This window comes from Canis lupus, chromosome 4, assembly GCF_048164855.1.
Source record: "Canis lupus baileyi chromosome 4, mCanLup2.hap1, whole genome shotgun sequence".
Lineage (NCBI taxonomy): Eukaryota > Metazoa > Chordata > Mammalia > Carnivora > Canidae > Canis > Canis lupus.
In genome coordinates, this window is record NC_132841.1 from 74834328 (window position 1) to 74850128 (window position 15801).

The 15801-nt window shown below is 43.8% G+C and overlaps 1 protein-coding gene across 3 annotated transcripts in view; it reads left to right on the forward strand.

Moving 5' to 3' along the window:
* Positions 1-15801, forward strand: part of ADAMTS12 (ADAM metallopeptidase with thrombospondin type 1 motif 12) — a 255697-nt gene that overhangs the window by 171972 nt on the left and 67924 nt on the right. For all 3 annotated transcript variants that reach the window (XR_012030322.1, XM_072824981.1, XM_072824980.1), the window contains exon 6: positions 13412-13536. Coding sequence is in view for 2 of the 3 variants with exons in the window: in XM_072824981.1 (XP_072681082.1) it covers positions 13412-13536 (125 nt within the window). In the remaining variant the exon portion in view is untranslated. The remainder of the gene's footprint in view (positions 1-13411; positions 13537-15801) is intronic.

The window sequence follows — 15801 nt, forward strand, 5'->3', positions numbered from 1 at the left end:
AAAATTTCTACTGTGTCCTGCAGAAACTTTCATGATCATGCCCTCATCCCCCTTCCCAGTCTTTCCTTATGTCACTCTCTGCCTTGTTTCTACCCTCAAACTCCCTGGACTTCAGATAGATTCTAGAATACACAAAGCCCTCTTCAGCCCCATGGCTTTGTACTTAATGTTCCCAATGCCTGAAACACCCCTCCCTTGGCTCTGCTGATGGCTGGCACATTCTCACCTGTCAGACCTCTCTTTAAATGCTGCTTTTCCAGAGAAGTCTCAGTGACCAGCCTACTCAAAGCCACTTCTACTTGCTGTTCTCTATCATAGAATAAAGTTTACTTCCTTTATTGGAATTCATTAAAATTCTGTATATTTGTTTACTCTTCTCTTGCTTATCTTAGCCACTATCACAATGTGAATTCCTGCTTTATTCTTGGCTATATCCCTAACATCTAACACAGTGCCTGGGACATGAATGAATGAAGTGAAATTCAATGAATGAGGGAATAGCCAACTTGGTGAAATACCTTTGCAATCTATAGACCTTACCCTACAGGCTGAAATATGTGAAAAATGAATGGCCCCGATCAAATCTCCCTCTGCAAGACACCTGAGGTCAAAATGCATGTGGCAGGATTTATCCAGAATCAGAAGATTGAAAAACAATATGTGGAGCATGGATTCATTTTCCTTTTTCTTCCCCTTCCATCCCCCACCTCCCAAATCACCTGACGCGTAGTTCAGGGATCTTGGAATACTGATGGATGGATAATTTTCCTTGCTGTGAATCTTTGTTACAAAAATTTTCCCAAAACTTAAGAGACCAAGCAAAACAAAAGCTATGTATCCTTTCAGTGTCTAACATGACCTATCTGACTCTATGGGGATGCAACTGTGTCTGAGTATTATGTGCTATTGATTGGAGCTTAAACACAGTAAAGTTGGATATTAACTGACAGAGTACAGATGGTTTTTATCCAGAAAAGGTGAAAATAATTTGTGTCCAGCAGAGAAAGGAACTCTCAAGGTTTCGGTTTTATTGATCTGTTGACTAATTTTGTATCTAATTTAGCAATCGTATTCCAGCATTCTTTCTTTATAGTTTCACCAACTATTGTGGCATCACTTCCCTCTATCTGTCTTTGAACCAGTTTGGACACCTTGTCTACCTTCTTAGTAATGAGTTGAATATATCCCTAACATGCTCATATTTGTATGAGAATTACATTTTTAGCTTTGTAAAAGTTGGAAGACCAATTTTCACTATTGTATCATGGCCTATATATTCATGCTTAGCTGCAGAATGTGGAGAAGTTTAGGGTTTTCAGACAAAAAAAAAAAAAAGAAAAAGAAAAAGAAAAGCTTTTCCCCTCTGCAATCCCTATGGGTAACATTAGTCAGACCTCAAAATGTAGCTTCCACAGATTAGGCCCCTTATAACTCCACATCCCTCCATCCTCAGGAAAACAATGCCACTTGGATACTGTGGAGGTCTCCTGATCTGTGGAGCAGGGGGGGAGCACCAAATGTGGGGTGACCACTGGGTGGAGCCTGGCAGTGGGGCAGTGCAAGAATTCACCTGAGACAGAACAAGAGCTAGGAATTTATTGAATCTACTGCAAGGAAGCAGCTGGCAGGACAGCAAGGGAGTGACCTGCTGTGAGACAGTGATGGTGGGGCTATAGTTAGGGAGGAAGGTGAGGAGGTGTGGGAACATATGGAATTTTGTGTTTTTGCTAACTCTGGGTGAAAGTTACGTATTGGTCAGCTAGGGCTTATGGATATTTTGAGGTGGGTCACCTAATGGGCCTGTCTGTTTTCAGCCAAGGGGTGGCTTTGGGCCCTTCTATCTTACACATGTTTCCATGGTTCAAGTTGGTTGCCTAAAAGCAACCTCAACAGAATCCTTTGAAAGAATGTGATCGGCAGCTACCTCTCTGACTCCATCATAATAACATTGTTTTCATGTTCCTGTCCTCATTTTGTAAGAGCAGAGACACAAATGATTTGCTAGAAAAAAAAAATCCCCATGGCTTTCTTTCTTTTACTTGCCAAATGTCTTCTTCATCCAGGCTTTTATAGAATCTCCATGTAGTACAAGGTCTATAATTTGACAATAGAATTTCTGTTTCATTGAAGAGTTACAAATTCGCAATTCTCATTTTCTTGATGCCCAGATCATGTCTCATATCTTTGACTAATGAGCAGTCCCAACCACAACAAGCAATTGATTGTCAATCAGCAATTGATTGATTGTCAGGCTGATTCCAGCCCTAACTGACATCAGGGTGACAGTCAAAGGCAGAAAGTGCAGTGTGAGGTATTGAACAGGGAGACCTGAGCTCTAGTCTCACTTTGCATTTATCCAGTAGGTAACTCTGAAGAAGTGACATCATCACTCCATAATACCCTGTTTTTCTCCATCTGTAAATCAGAAGAGAAATGTAGTATATGTCAAACACTGTGTTGGCCTCTGAGGAAACAAATAAGAATAGAAGTCTCATTTCCTGATTTTGAGGAGCTTAGAGTTTAATGCATAAAAAGCACAAAATAGAACATTTCAAACTGAGATTGTCGTGAGTATAAAAAAGAATAAAAGAGCACCCATCCTAGGGAAGGCTAAGCTGGGTTTTAGAGGATGACAAGGAATTAACCAGTGAGGAAGGACATTCCAGGTAGAGGGGCTTGCATGGTCAGTAGCTTACGCACATAAAGTAGCATCTTACACACAGGGGTGCATCACTGCGAACCCATCACTGACAATGAACCCCCAAATGGGAGGCTGAGTAACTTTGCTATGAACAAAGGAGACAGTGGACTGTGCAGGAGGCAGAAGAGAGAATAGCCGGTCACAATCTGCCCATCTCCATGCACACCTGGTCTTGTTGCCCATCTCTGTGCTGACATCATCACCCTTTCAAGTATGGAAACAAGAGATCCAAAGATATCCATGACACCTCCTTCACCCACCCCTCATATCCAGTCCATCATTAAGTGTTGCCAATTTTGTATGACCATCTGCATTTATTTTTTTTCTTTAAAGATTTCATTTATTTGAGAGAGAGAGAGAGAGAACACAAGCCAGCAGGAGCAGGAGGAGGGACGGAGGGAGAGGGAGAAGTAGACTCCCCGCTGAGCAGGAGCCTGCCGTGGAGCTCAATCCCGGAACCCTGAGATCATGACCTGAGCTGAAGGCAAATGCTTAACTGAATGAGCCACCCAGATGCCCCATGACCATCTGAATTTCTGTCACTTAAATTCAAGATAGAGTCATCTCTTTCCTGGGCTACAGTTGTATTTACTTCGGTCTACTTACATTCCTTTCAATCTCGTTTTCTCATTGCAGCCAAGATAATCTCAAAATGGTAATGGTACCTGGCACCCTGGTGCCTCCTCCACCCTCACCTCTGGCTTAAAGCCATCCAGTGCTTTCCTGATTGCCTCTCTCATCGCTTACAATGCCCCCTTACTTTTGGGAGAGAGCAGTAGTCCTCTCCTCATGGTATCTCCTGCCACTGGTCCTATTGTTGCCTGGACTGTCTTCCTTCTTGTCTTCACTTAGCTGACCCCTTAATTCTTCAGATACTAGCTCAAGGGCCAGTTCACTGGGGAAGCCTTCCCTGACCTTCATGCCCAGCAAGATTCTGTTATATACTTTCACAAGGCTTCACATTTCTACTTCATAGCACATATCATAGTTGTAATTTTACATCTATTTGTTTACTCACTTCCCTTCATGAGTATGTAATACTTAAAGGCAGTGGCTGGGTCTGGTGTTGCTCACCTCCAAGCCCTACAGGTACATAATAGATAAGGGAAAGAGCGAGCCCATGGAGTCAGTAGTCAGAGGGCAAAGATTAGGGTCAGCAGTGGCCACTGTCATGACAAGCCTTGTAAAACGATAGAGCCCATATAAAAGGATGTGGATCTTATTCTGTGGAGCCTCTGGATGGTTCCAAACTGAGGGATGAAATGGAGAGAAAGGCGTTAGAGAGATGGTTCTAGGGCTCTGTGGAAAGTGATACAAGGTGGGGAATGCTGAGGCAGAGTCCCTGAAGTCGGCCTCATCAATAGTGACTTCCTACAACTCTCGTCTTTCTTATTCAAATCACATCTGACAGCTAACATCATTTTGGACTTCATTTCCTTGGTGGGTTGAAGACACTTATTGTGGTTAATACATAAAGTACAGTTTTTGTTGGTGAGTCACTGCTATGTAAAAACCACTATGGATTTTCATCACATTTTGAGAATAACCAGGATGATCTGACATGATATCAATCTGAAGCATCCTGGCGGCTTCCTCAAAGACTAGGTTGTCACGTTTCCGACCAGTGGAAACTGAGGTACCCAAACCCAAGCCCTGGAAAGACATGTCGGGCATACTAAGACTCATAGTAGCTTCTGATAGGAGGCAGTGTGCTCTCATTCCTATCCTGCCTCCCCCCAGTGCTGAGTCAAGCTCTCATTTTCCTTTTATGACCCTAATCCTGTCTTTTTTTTTTTTTTCAGAGATGATGATAATGTATGAAGTTCAATTCTAATCCTGTCTTTTGAACTTTTCATTCCCCCTTAAGAACTTGGACAGAGACTTGGCCTCAGCGCTTTCCACTTTAGATCAATTCATTCGATGGCCTCCTTGTTCCCCTTTGGGGCTAGCCGTTAGGGAAAGAATTCCTCTCCTCCCTCCAACTCTTGTGAGCAGTTGACATCAGAAAGAGTACCAGATATATTGTTAGTCCTTCCCCTTTTGAGCTATAGGAACTTTGATAGGTTATTTGACATGTCTGTCCTTCTATAGCTTTATTTTATAAAATGGGGATAATCATATCTACTTCTTAGAGTTGGTGTGAGAATCAGATAGGTGAATTCCTGCATTAGTTGGCATAGTGTCTGGCTTGTAGAAACCACTGGGTAAATGGTACTGGTGAGCGGGATCCGTCTCATCATCATCACTTAGGTCACACTGCAACCCTGTAAACTCGCTGCCATGATGCTCATTTCAGAGAATTGTGCAAAATTGTTGAAGGAAAATAAAACACCAAAAGGACAAGATTGGGATCCTAAGTTGGAGACCTCTTTTAAGAACAAGGTAGAAAAGAAGCAGGCATGGGATTGAGTTAGGGCGAGGCCAGATGGGTCCCAGTCACTGTGCCATTTGGGGGCAGAGCCTGAGGGTGTCCTACTGGCTTGGAGGAGCAGCAGGAGGGCTGACAGGTGGGAAGATGGTAACTGTCTTCACAGAGAATGAATTTCCCACATGATTTAATGTTGGGTTTCCTTTTGTGAAATTCTGGAGTTAAAAGCCTATTAGCTTTGAGAATTCAGGCTGGTGGTTTCCCCATCCCCAGAAGGATTTTGGAGTAGGTCTCTGTAATAACCTATATAATTGTAGCTCTTTCAGGATAAATGACAAAGATATTGGCAAATAATACTCATAATTTTTTTAAAATCAAGAATCTTTTCCTCCAGTAGATGAGTTAATCCTTTGTTTTCAGGTGAAACTTTATTATTTTCTCTTCTCTGTACAATCTCTTTTCTCTTAGGAACATCACCCTGGCTGTAAGACAATAATCAGATTATGCACTGAATCACAAGCTGCTACTAGGACTTCCCAAGGAAATCAATACAAGATTTTTTTCTCATTATGAAGGGAGCTTACCCAGAGAGAACAATTTATAGCAAAAGCCGCATTTTGCAAAATCATTTCTTGTCTCCCATTTGGGGCTGTTTCTGGGAGCTGTTGCTGATGAGTTCCTTGAGGTTTTTTCCCTGTCCTTTGGTGTCACATACTCAAATGAGTAGGAAAGGGGGAGCGAATTGGACTCACTTGAGAAAATGAGGTGAGAAAAAAAAGAGCAAAAGAACAAAGAGGGGAATCTGTTTTTGTTTACAGAGGAAATGGGGGGGGATCAGTATGGACAGGGGTGGAGGGTGGAGGAATGGGGATTGTTTTGACAAGCTCAAAGAATTACGAGGATGCTTTATGGAACAGGTGTAGTCCAAGTCTCCCCATATTTGGTGAGCCAGCAGAACCTCCCCAAAGTCCTTTTGCAGCTTGGACATGCTCAGGGCACATGGTATTGAGGTATAGTTGATTATGCTTCTCCAGGCTTCTGTGATCAAGTGCATTTAAGAAGCTAAATGAGTAAATGTTTCCTGAACTAACCTTTTATGAGACTTGGAGATGAAAAGGCTGAAGGAGTACAGAAAAATTATGCTCACTTCAAACCTCCTAGCAGAATCATGACATTTAGTAGAAAAGTAGTAAGGTATCCTGACGACCCTATCTCTGACCTTGTGTTAAATGTCACATATTGTAGATGGAAGTTCTACACAGGGGCAAGGTACTCAGCCACAAATGATAAGCAATTTAGTTAATTGTGCACTTGCTTTGTAAACAAAACAAAACTAAAAACAAAAAGCATGGAGAAAGCAGTAGGGAAAAAACAAGCAAGATTTGGAGGGGAGGCTTCAGGCCCTAACATTTTTTTTCCTCTTCAGTGACTAATCCCCAGCTTATTCCAAAATTGCTCTTGAAGGAGTGTTGGAATGTGGGAAGAATAATCCCCTTTGTTGACATCTACTTCTCAGCTCCTTTTCCTGAGCTCCTCTCCTTCCCTCCTTCTGCCAGTAGTCCCACTATGAGCAAATCTCGATAACCTCGTGGACCTGGCCCATGTATATAGATGCTTTAGCTTTGACATAATCCTCATGACTGCTGGGTCACCTGTTCTCCCTTCTTGTCCTCATTCTGGTCAAGAACTATGAAGGGTCTTAGGTTTTATTCTCCCTGCGAGTGAGCTCATCAGTTGTCTGGCCATCCTTACCTGGATGTGATGCTGGGAGAAGGCCTGTGCCTTCCGGGGCAGGGGTCAGGACTTTCTTACAGCACAACAGGTGGCCTGAGCTTCATGTCTGCAGCTGCCCCTCTTGTCCCTTCACCGGGGTGAAAGGCCAGGCCAGATGGATGCTGTGCACATAGTGGGTTTTATCACAGCTGAGGGGTCCCAAGCTAAGGAAACATCAGCCCTTCAGAGGGGGTTGTGTGCAAACCTGTAGGTTTGTGCCCCAGAGGGAGCCATTATCCTTTTCATTCTGGACAGCAAATAAATCCATCCTCTTTCCTGGAGGGGAACACTGTCTCTGTCCTCCAAGTCTATTTCTACACAACATCCTTGGAAAGATACAAAAGCTGTCAGGGCTTTGCTCAGAAGATGTGAAGAAACCCGAGAGATCCGTGTGGAGCTGCCTCCCAGCAGTTCCTACCACAGGCACCAGAATTATTATTACAGATGGACTTTGCTTTCTTCTTACACTTCTGACCCCTTGCCTTCCACTTCTCTAATCCGCAGGAGATCCTGCCTCTTTACTGACTCACCACAAAACCTCCAACCCATGTGCACTTTTGTCCGGCTCAGTAGATGTATCCTTCACCTTTGCCCCATTCCATGAGGGGTGCTGTGCTGTGTCAGGTTGGTGTGTCTACCTGCTGTGTGCCAGGCTCCTTGCAGTGCCAGAGAGAAGTAGGGGAAGAAACCTCAGTCCTCGTTCTGAAAAAGCATGCAATTTGATCATTTTAACCTAGGGCAGCAAGTGCCATGAGCCAGGCGTGCTCGAGATAAACTGGCGGGAACCTAATCCTAATCCAGATGAGGTCAGGGAAGGTCTTCCTGGAGATACTCAGAGTGAGTCTGAAAGAATGAACGGATGTTGAATAGGTTAAAGGGGTAAGAGAGGGGAGAAAGGAGCAGCTTGAAGAAAGCAAGGTAAAAGGGCGCCTGGGTGGCTCAGTCGGTTAAGCATCTGACTCTTGGTTTCTGCTCAGGTCACAATCTCAGGGTCGTGGGATCAAGCTCTGCATCAGGCTCTGTGCACAGCAGAGAGTCTGCTTGAGATTCTTTCCATTTGTCTCTCCTTCCCCTTCTGCCCCTCTCCCCACAAACGCTCTCTCTAAAATAAAGAAAATCTTAAAAAAAAAAAAGCAAAGTAAAAAGAGTATTGTATATGGCCTGTGGGGGGTAATATCAGCCATTTGAATGTTGCCAGAGCATAAACTGCAAGATTGCAGATGAAGGGAGACCTTCCTGGAGGTCAGACTTTAGAGGGTCTTGAGCTGTGGGTGGTGATATGGGCAGGCTTCGGTTTTGCCTGGATCAGCCTGGGAAGAGCACAGAGGATTTAAGAACAAGGAAGAAAGGAGAACAGTTAAGAGGTGATGCAAACATAAACTGAGGCATAAAATGATGAGAATTTCAGCGAGGGTGGTTGGGAGTAGAGATGGAGGGGGAAGTAGCCTTAACAGCACATGAGGACAGCTGGGGATGCAGGATGTGGAGGCAGAGAGACCAACAGGAGGACACTGGTGTTTCTAGATTAGACCGCTTAGCTGACGGTGGTTCAGCTAAGAGGAAGCAGGAAGAATGGCAGGTTAATATTGTAGGGGGAGGACTTTGGGGATGCTGAGTTGGGGGCTCCTGTGGGGCCATTTAGAAGGTGCCCATCAAGGGATTTGGGTGCATGAGTTTGCGCTCTAGGAGAACTTTGGAATGAGATACAGATTTGAGAGTCAGCAGCATATAGATGATGTCCCCCCAGCCTGACTGGGTTTGAGAGTGAGCTAAGTGAGGAGCCAAAAAAAAAAAAAAAAAAAAAAAAAAAAAGACAGAAGAATAGCCTGTAGAGGAGCCTGAGAAGTGGTCAGAGAGCAGGAGGAGGATGAGAGCTAGCTGGTGTCTCGGAAATGGAGGGTCTCTTCCTGTGTTTGTCTCCTCCCCAGGGGTGGGAGTGTGACCTGGGGGAGTAAGAAATAAGCAATAATCATCCTTTGGCTAATGGTTAAATCTTTCCAGCTATTCAAGCCCTAAGTCTAGAGAAGTCTTCAACAGTTTGGAAACTACCTGTCTCAGACTAGTAGCTGCGAACCTGGAATCAAAGCCTAGCCTTGCCCACACCTGCTGTGTGACTTGGCTAAGGTAGTGCCCCTCTCTGGCCTGGATTTACTCACTGGAAGTGAGAAGATTGGATTCATAATACCTAGGACCCTTCAGGGAAATGGGCTCTTAGAAATAATGGGAAAATTGGAGGCAGAGTTCATGCTGCAACATCTGGAAAATGACTCTGCTCTCCCCACGATGGTGAAGATGTGTCCTTGCTGACACGGAGTTTGGCTCAGGTACTGGGAAGTGTGGAAGTTTGCAAACATTCACTCTTCTTTAAATAAACATTCATGGATTGGTATGTAAGTCTTACAAAATAGTGAGTCCAGCCAATGCTGAAACAAAAATTGAGCTTCTCGGATCTGCTGGCATCCCATCCTGACCCGTGGGCCTCTACCAGGGACTTTGTGAGCCAAAGGAGAACATTCCAAAATGGGGCCCCTCTGCTTTGGCCTTGTGGTCCCCTTCACTCTAGTAAGTGTTTATATGTATGGCTACTTAGACAAGGAACTTAACTGATCCTTCGTGTGGGTGTGTGAGCGTGTTGAGTGTACGGGTATGTGAGTGTGTGTGTGGAGGGGCTTTTCCTACCCACTACAACCCGCCTGAAAGACTGTGGGTTCCCTTTGATTCAAAACTATGGAATTTCAGGTAAAATTAAGAAGCAAGGAACCCACATAGAATCTGAATTCTATAGAATCTGAACCCACAGAGGACTCAAAAGTGCATTGCAAGATTTTCTTTTGCAACCCTCAAGCCTTAATTTGGACCAGTTATTATTTTTAAGATATTTAAAAAATATTTTTGTTTTGAAAGAGTTACAGATTCACATGCAGTTGGAAGAAACAGTGCAGGGAACTCCCTTATGTCCTTCACCCATTTTCTCCTCATGATCATACCTAGCATAACTGTAAAACAATATCATAACCAAAAAGTTAGTATTTGTACAAATCCTTACCTTATTCAGATTTCATCAGTTTTACCAGCACTGGTGTGTGTGTACATTTTTTTTCTCTGCAGTTTTAACCCATGTAGATTTATGTGACTATTGCCACAATACAGAACGGTTTCATCACGAAGTCTGTACCTCCCTTCTACCAACCTAACTCCTGGAAAGCACGTCTGTTCTCTATGTCTATAATTGTGTCATTTCAGGAATGTTCTACAGATGGAATCATAGAGTATGTAACCTCTTGAGATTGGATTTTTTTCATCCAGTTTAATTCCTTCAAGATATATCCAAATTGTGTGTCTCCAAGCCTTTGTTCCATTGTAGTGCTGAGTAGCATTCCGCAGTATTTACTGGCTTGTTTAACCATTCACTCACTGAGGGATATTTGGGTTGTTCCAGGGTTTTGCTGTTATGAGCAAAGTTCTATAAACATTCTACTATAGGCCTTTGTGCGAACACAGGTCTTCATTTCTCTGGGATAAATGTCAAGGGATGCAACTGCTGGGTCATATGGCCGTTGCATGTTTCATATTTTAAAGAAACTATCAAGCTGCTTTCCGTAGTGGCTGTACCATTTTGCATTCTCAGCAACAGTGTTACTGGTGACCAACTTTACCACATCCGTGGGTGCTGCTGCTGCCTTTAAATGCATTCGTTCTAGGCCTGCAGGAGTATCTCATTGCAGCCTTAACTTGCCATTCCCTGATGGCTAAGGACGTTGAACATCTTTTCCTGTGCTTGTTGGTCATCTGTACATCCCCCTCACTGAGATGAAACTTCATGTTTGCTTGTTTTCTCATTGTTGTCTTTTTATTGTTGAGTTTTGAGAGATCTTTATGTATTCTGGGTCTGAGTACTTTGTTTTTTTTTTTTTGTTTTTTTTTTTCTGAATACTTTGCCTTACAAAGATTTCCCTCCATGCTAGAGCTCATCTTTTCATTGTCTTGGAAGGTTTCTCTCAGAGGAAGTCTTTAATTTTGAAGGAGGTCCAGTTTTTCAGTCTCCTCTTGTACGAATCGGTGTCCTTACTGTCAAGTCTGTGAACTCCTTGTCCAATATTTTCTCCTATGATTTTTTATTCTAAAAGTTTTATAGTTTTGGGGGCACCTGGGTGGCTGAGTCGGTTAAGCATCTGCCTTTGGCTCAAGTCATGATCTCAGGATCCTGGGATTGAGCCCCAAGTAGGGCTCCCTGCCCAGCCGAAAGCTGCTTCTCCCTGTCCCTCTGCCCCTCCCCTGCTCGTGCACATTCTCTTCTCTCTCTCTCTCTCTCTCGTAAATAAAAAAAAATATATAAAAATGTATATTTTTACATTTAGGTCTGTGATCCATCCTGAGTCAGTACTTGGGCAAGGTGTGAAGTTTAGATTGAGGCTCTTGTCTTTCATCAGCATTTTGCAGTTTTCCCAATACAGATCCTGCACCTGTTCCGTTAGGCATATGCCTAAGGATTTCTTTTTCTTTAGAATAATTCCAGTTGGTATTATTTTTTAATTAATGAGTATTCCCTCAGAGACCTCCTTGCTCACACACACAAAACAACAAAAGCCCACAACTAAATAAACAAAGAAATGTAGGGTTGAGAACAGACCTCAAAGCAATCCAATCGTAGTTGATGCTCTGTTGAATAATCTGCCATCCAGTGTGAAGGAGCTATAACCCAGGGGGGCTCCTAATGAGGCTGGCCACCTGCCGGGAGCACGCTTCACTGAGGAGCTCTTGTTCTTGGAGCCTTTGACTTGATATCTGACCCGAATCACCTGCAGCTAGTTTTTCACTTCTCTGAGGTTTAATTCCTTCTTATTCTAAAATGAACATAAATAACCACGCTTGCTTTAGAAATAATGCCAAGAAGATGCAATTAGATCAAATGAAAGAATATATGTCAAAGTGTTGGGCATATAGTAAATGATCAAGAAATAATTCCTTCCTCCCTTTTTATTTCCTTCTCTTTCCTTCCTTTCCCTTCCTTTCTCTTTCCTTCCATCCCTGCTTTATGCCACCTTACTGCTTCTCTGTGGTGGGCGGGGGCGTTGCCTCTGGTAGGGTTGCTACTCTACCCTGGCTTGACGAGATGACTAGGAGGCTGACCCCTGTGCCCAGCTAGTCCACCATAACTCCTTCTCCTCCACCAGACAGCATTCTGCTGGATATTGGAACAGTGAGGATTAGTAAATAGTGAAGTCTGTTTCTTCTATTTAAAATCATAATGCTAAGCAGTTCGGTGAATTTTCATGAGTGATGATGAGCCACCTTTCTGTGTTTTTGTAAAAGGCAGGTTGTCTGCGATCCCTGGGTGGCTCAGCGGTTTAGCGCCTGCCTTTGGCCCAGGGTGTGATCCTGAAGTCCTGGGATTGAGTCCCACGTCAGGCTCCCTGCGTGGAGCCTGCTTCTCCCTCTGCCTCTGTCTCTGCCTCTCTCTCTCTCTCTCTCTCTCTCTCTCTCTCTGTGTGTCTCTATGAATAAATAAAATCTTAAAAAAAAAAAAAGGCAGTTGTCTACGGTGGCTAATTGGCCTGGGTGGGGGCAGACCTGGAAATGCCTTTAACAAGCAACTGAAGCCTCTCAGGTCTTATTTGCTTTGGCTGTGGGCCTTAGCAGAACACAGAATGGTACAGAAGCAAGTTCATAGTTTCACATAGAGATTGTCCTGAACTCCTTGGACTGAGGCCGGAGTGGTAGACTTAGATTAGCGTAGGCCAGTGGAGGTGGTCATTCTCCAGGTAGAACCCACCCTGTGTGAGGGACAGCTCCACAGAGAGACCCAAAGAAATAGGCCAAGTGAAAGGGATGTCTCCTTTAGAAATTCAAATGAAGCTGGAGGCCCTCCTAGAATGGGAGCCCCCTCCTCCTCCTTTTGACAAGTGTTCATCCAGTTAATTTAGAACAAGTCTTCTCCTCCCATCCCCAGTAGTCACCAAGTGGGTGACTCAGAAGCCCTGGAAGTTGCAGGCTGGGGGCACCCTCTTCAGCATCCTAATTGTTGTCAGATAGCCAGTGATCCTAACGGGTTAGAGGCCTGAAGAGATTATGTCATCCTCTGCCCTTCACCCACAAATGTGAGACCAAAATGGAAACCAAAGGGCAAGGAAACATTGAGTGCAACCCCAGCCTTGTAGGAGTTTTCATGTAAGGAAGAACCTTGTTGTTGAAAATCTTTTTATTTCTTTTTTTTTGCATTAGAAATAAAAATGCCTCTTTACTAGCTTAGGAAGCAGAAAGCTGCTAGAGATGGAACTTCAAACAGCTCTTGGTCTTGGCCAGTGTATTTTTCATTTTTCTTCAAGAACTATTTGCTCCAGTGAAAATTGATGTCCTGCACTTCTGCCCTTCAGGTTCTTTTAATAAATGTCATGAGAGTAATGGTGTTGAGAGCAGGGAGTAAGTTGGCCTTTGCCAAACTTCGGCCAAATGGATGTCTGAGGTGCCCACCCAGAGCTCATCCTGCTAGGCTGCTTCCAGGGACTTATGTGATGAGCTCTGAGCACAGGAAACTCACCCGTGCCTGTCTCTTCCTCTTCTTTCTCTAGCAAGGATTGAAAATAGTTCACCATGCGGAGAAGACACTGTCCAGCTTCTGTAAGTGGCAGAAGAGCATCAATCCAAAGAGTGACCTCAACCCTGCCCATCATGATGTGGCTGTCCTCCTCACCAGGTACCCCGGGACTACATGGAAGCCAGGGGCTGCAAGGCACGGGGGCGGGCCAGTCAAAGAGTTATCAGGTATTCAAACTGATGCAAGTCTCCTATTCTTTGCTGCTCTCCGTCATTTTTTTTTTTTTTTAAGATTTTGTTTATTTACTCATGAGAAACAAAAAGACAGGCAGAGACACAGGCAGAGGGAGAAGCAGGCTCCATGCAGGGAGCCCAACACGGGACTCAATCCCAGGTCTCCAGGATCAGGCCCTGGGCTGAAGGTGGCGCTAAACCGCTGAGCCACCCGGGCTGCCCGCTCTTGGTCGTTTAAAAAGGCAGCTTCTATGATTCAGACAACTCCTGAAGCCCATACCAGTGAGGGGCAGTTAGTACACATGTGGAGCAAAACTCTCCATGTTACTAAACTGCATCTGCTGGCAAAATGCAGGCCTTTTTCCTATCCCAATGATGATTTCATCTTTAAAATTGGCTTTTTCATGCAGCTCTGTAAACAATCAGGAAGATTGTTTGCAGATCCTCATTAAAGACTCTGGTAACTCTTAAGCATGGGGTTTCTGATCCTTTGATTTGTTTTTAAAATATTTTTCTCCAGTTTAGAAACATGAAACTATCTCTACAGAAGTCAGTCCTCCTTGTAACCCATCCCTGACTGGTATTGAGAACAGAATATAGGCAGCAGCCCACCCCCCAACCCTGACCACTGAATAGGCAAAGGTGTTTGGTTACACTTGTCTCCCTTCACCCTCATGAAGATAATATTTTGTTCTGACTACAAATAGACCCTATGGCACTAATAAAAACCATCAACTTTCTAGGCCTCATAGCTATGAAAGGCTAATAAACTTTTCTAATCAACTCAGGCTCTTGAAGGCTATGTTTTCTCATTGATTCAATAAATGAATCAGTATTAATTGAATACCTGCTATGTATCAAACAGTAGTTTAATTTAGACAAATGAAGGTCTTTCATTCATAGGGGAGGTAAGTTCTCATGGGGCACTCCTGTGCAGATTTGGAGACATCAAGAAATCCAGGAATATGTAATAGAAGAGGCTGCTTGACCTGCCCTTTCAGCCACAGAGAGCTTCATGCACTGGAAGGCTCTGTGTGTTTGTCTTCCCCGGGGAGAACAGGCTGCCCTAACATTTTGGCCTGTCATCTGTCCCTTTGGTATCCCAGTGCATGGGATGCCTGCAAAGGATGATAACCAGCCTTCATTCCAGACAACAGAATCACTCTTTGGAATGAGAGTATCAAAACTTTGATTGAATGCAGACAATCTCCAAAGGAAGTCTGTGACACAAACCTATAACATTAGGTTCGTATTAGGACCTGTGACATTAGTAGCTCCACTGGGAGGTAGGTTGCTGTGAGTGTAGAATGTAAGCACAGGGGTTCTGAGGAGCCAGCAAGCAGGCAGGAAACACTGAGATCCTGGGCAATAAGCCACAGAGAGATTTCAGTCCAGGCAGGATATATCTATAGGGAAGAACCCCAGATCTGGGACCTCCATTGGAAGCTGCATCAGCTCCATCTCTTTTCTGAAAACAGAAATCGTTTCTTCTGTCATTCTCATATGAAGAAAGGGGTGAGTTGATGATAGCTGGCATTTGTGGAGTGTTTTATGTAGCACTGTGCTACATTTATTAGAATAGTCATTAATCTCCACAACAACCCTGCTAGCTGACTGCTATCAATCATTCCTGTTTTACAGATGGAAAAACTGAGGCTTGGTTATGTCACTTGTCCCAAATATCATTGCTGTTCAGGTACACCTGGGACTTAAATCCAGGCAGTTGGGCCCTAATAGTTATACTCTCAACTAATACCCATAAGGATATGAAAGATCTGTTCTTTTATTATTATAATTATTCTCTTATTATAACTTTTCTCCCTTGGAACAAAAGTCTGGTTTCAGTGTATGATGAAACTCACCAACTCCTAAACAGTGGCAAGTATTTCAAATTCTAAAACAGGATTTCTCATCCTTGGTATAACTGACATTTTGGGTTGCTTAATTCTTTCCTTTGAAGGGCTATCCCATGCATGGACATATATTTAATCTATCCATGAGATGCCAATAGCACCCTTCTTCAAGTGTGATAACCAAAAGCTGTCTCCAGAGATGGCCAGATATCCTCTAGGAATGGGTGGGGAGCAAAATAAACCCCTGTTGAGAACCTCTGGTCTGAAAAAAACAGGCAAGACCAGGGAGGGAAGTGTATGACTTGCCCCTGGAGGACTGGGTTGAGATCCATGTCAAA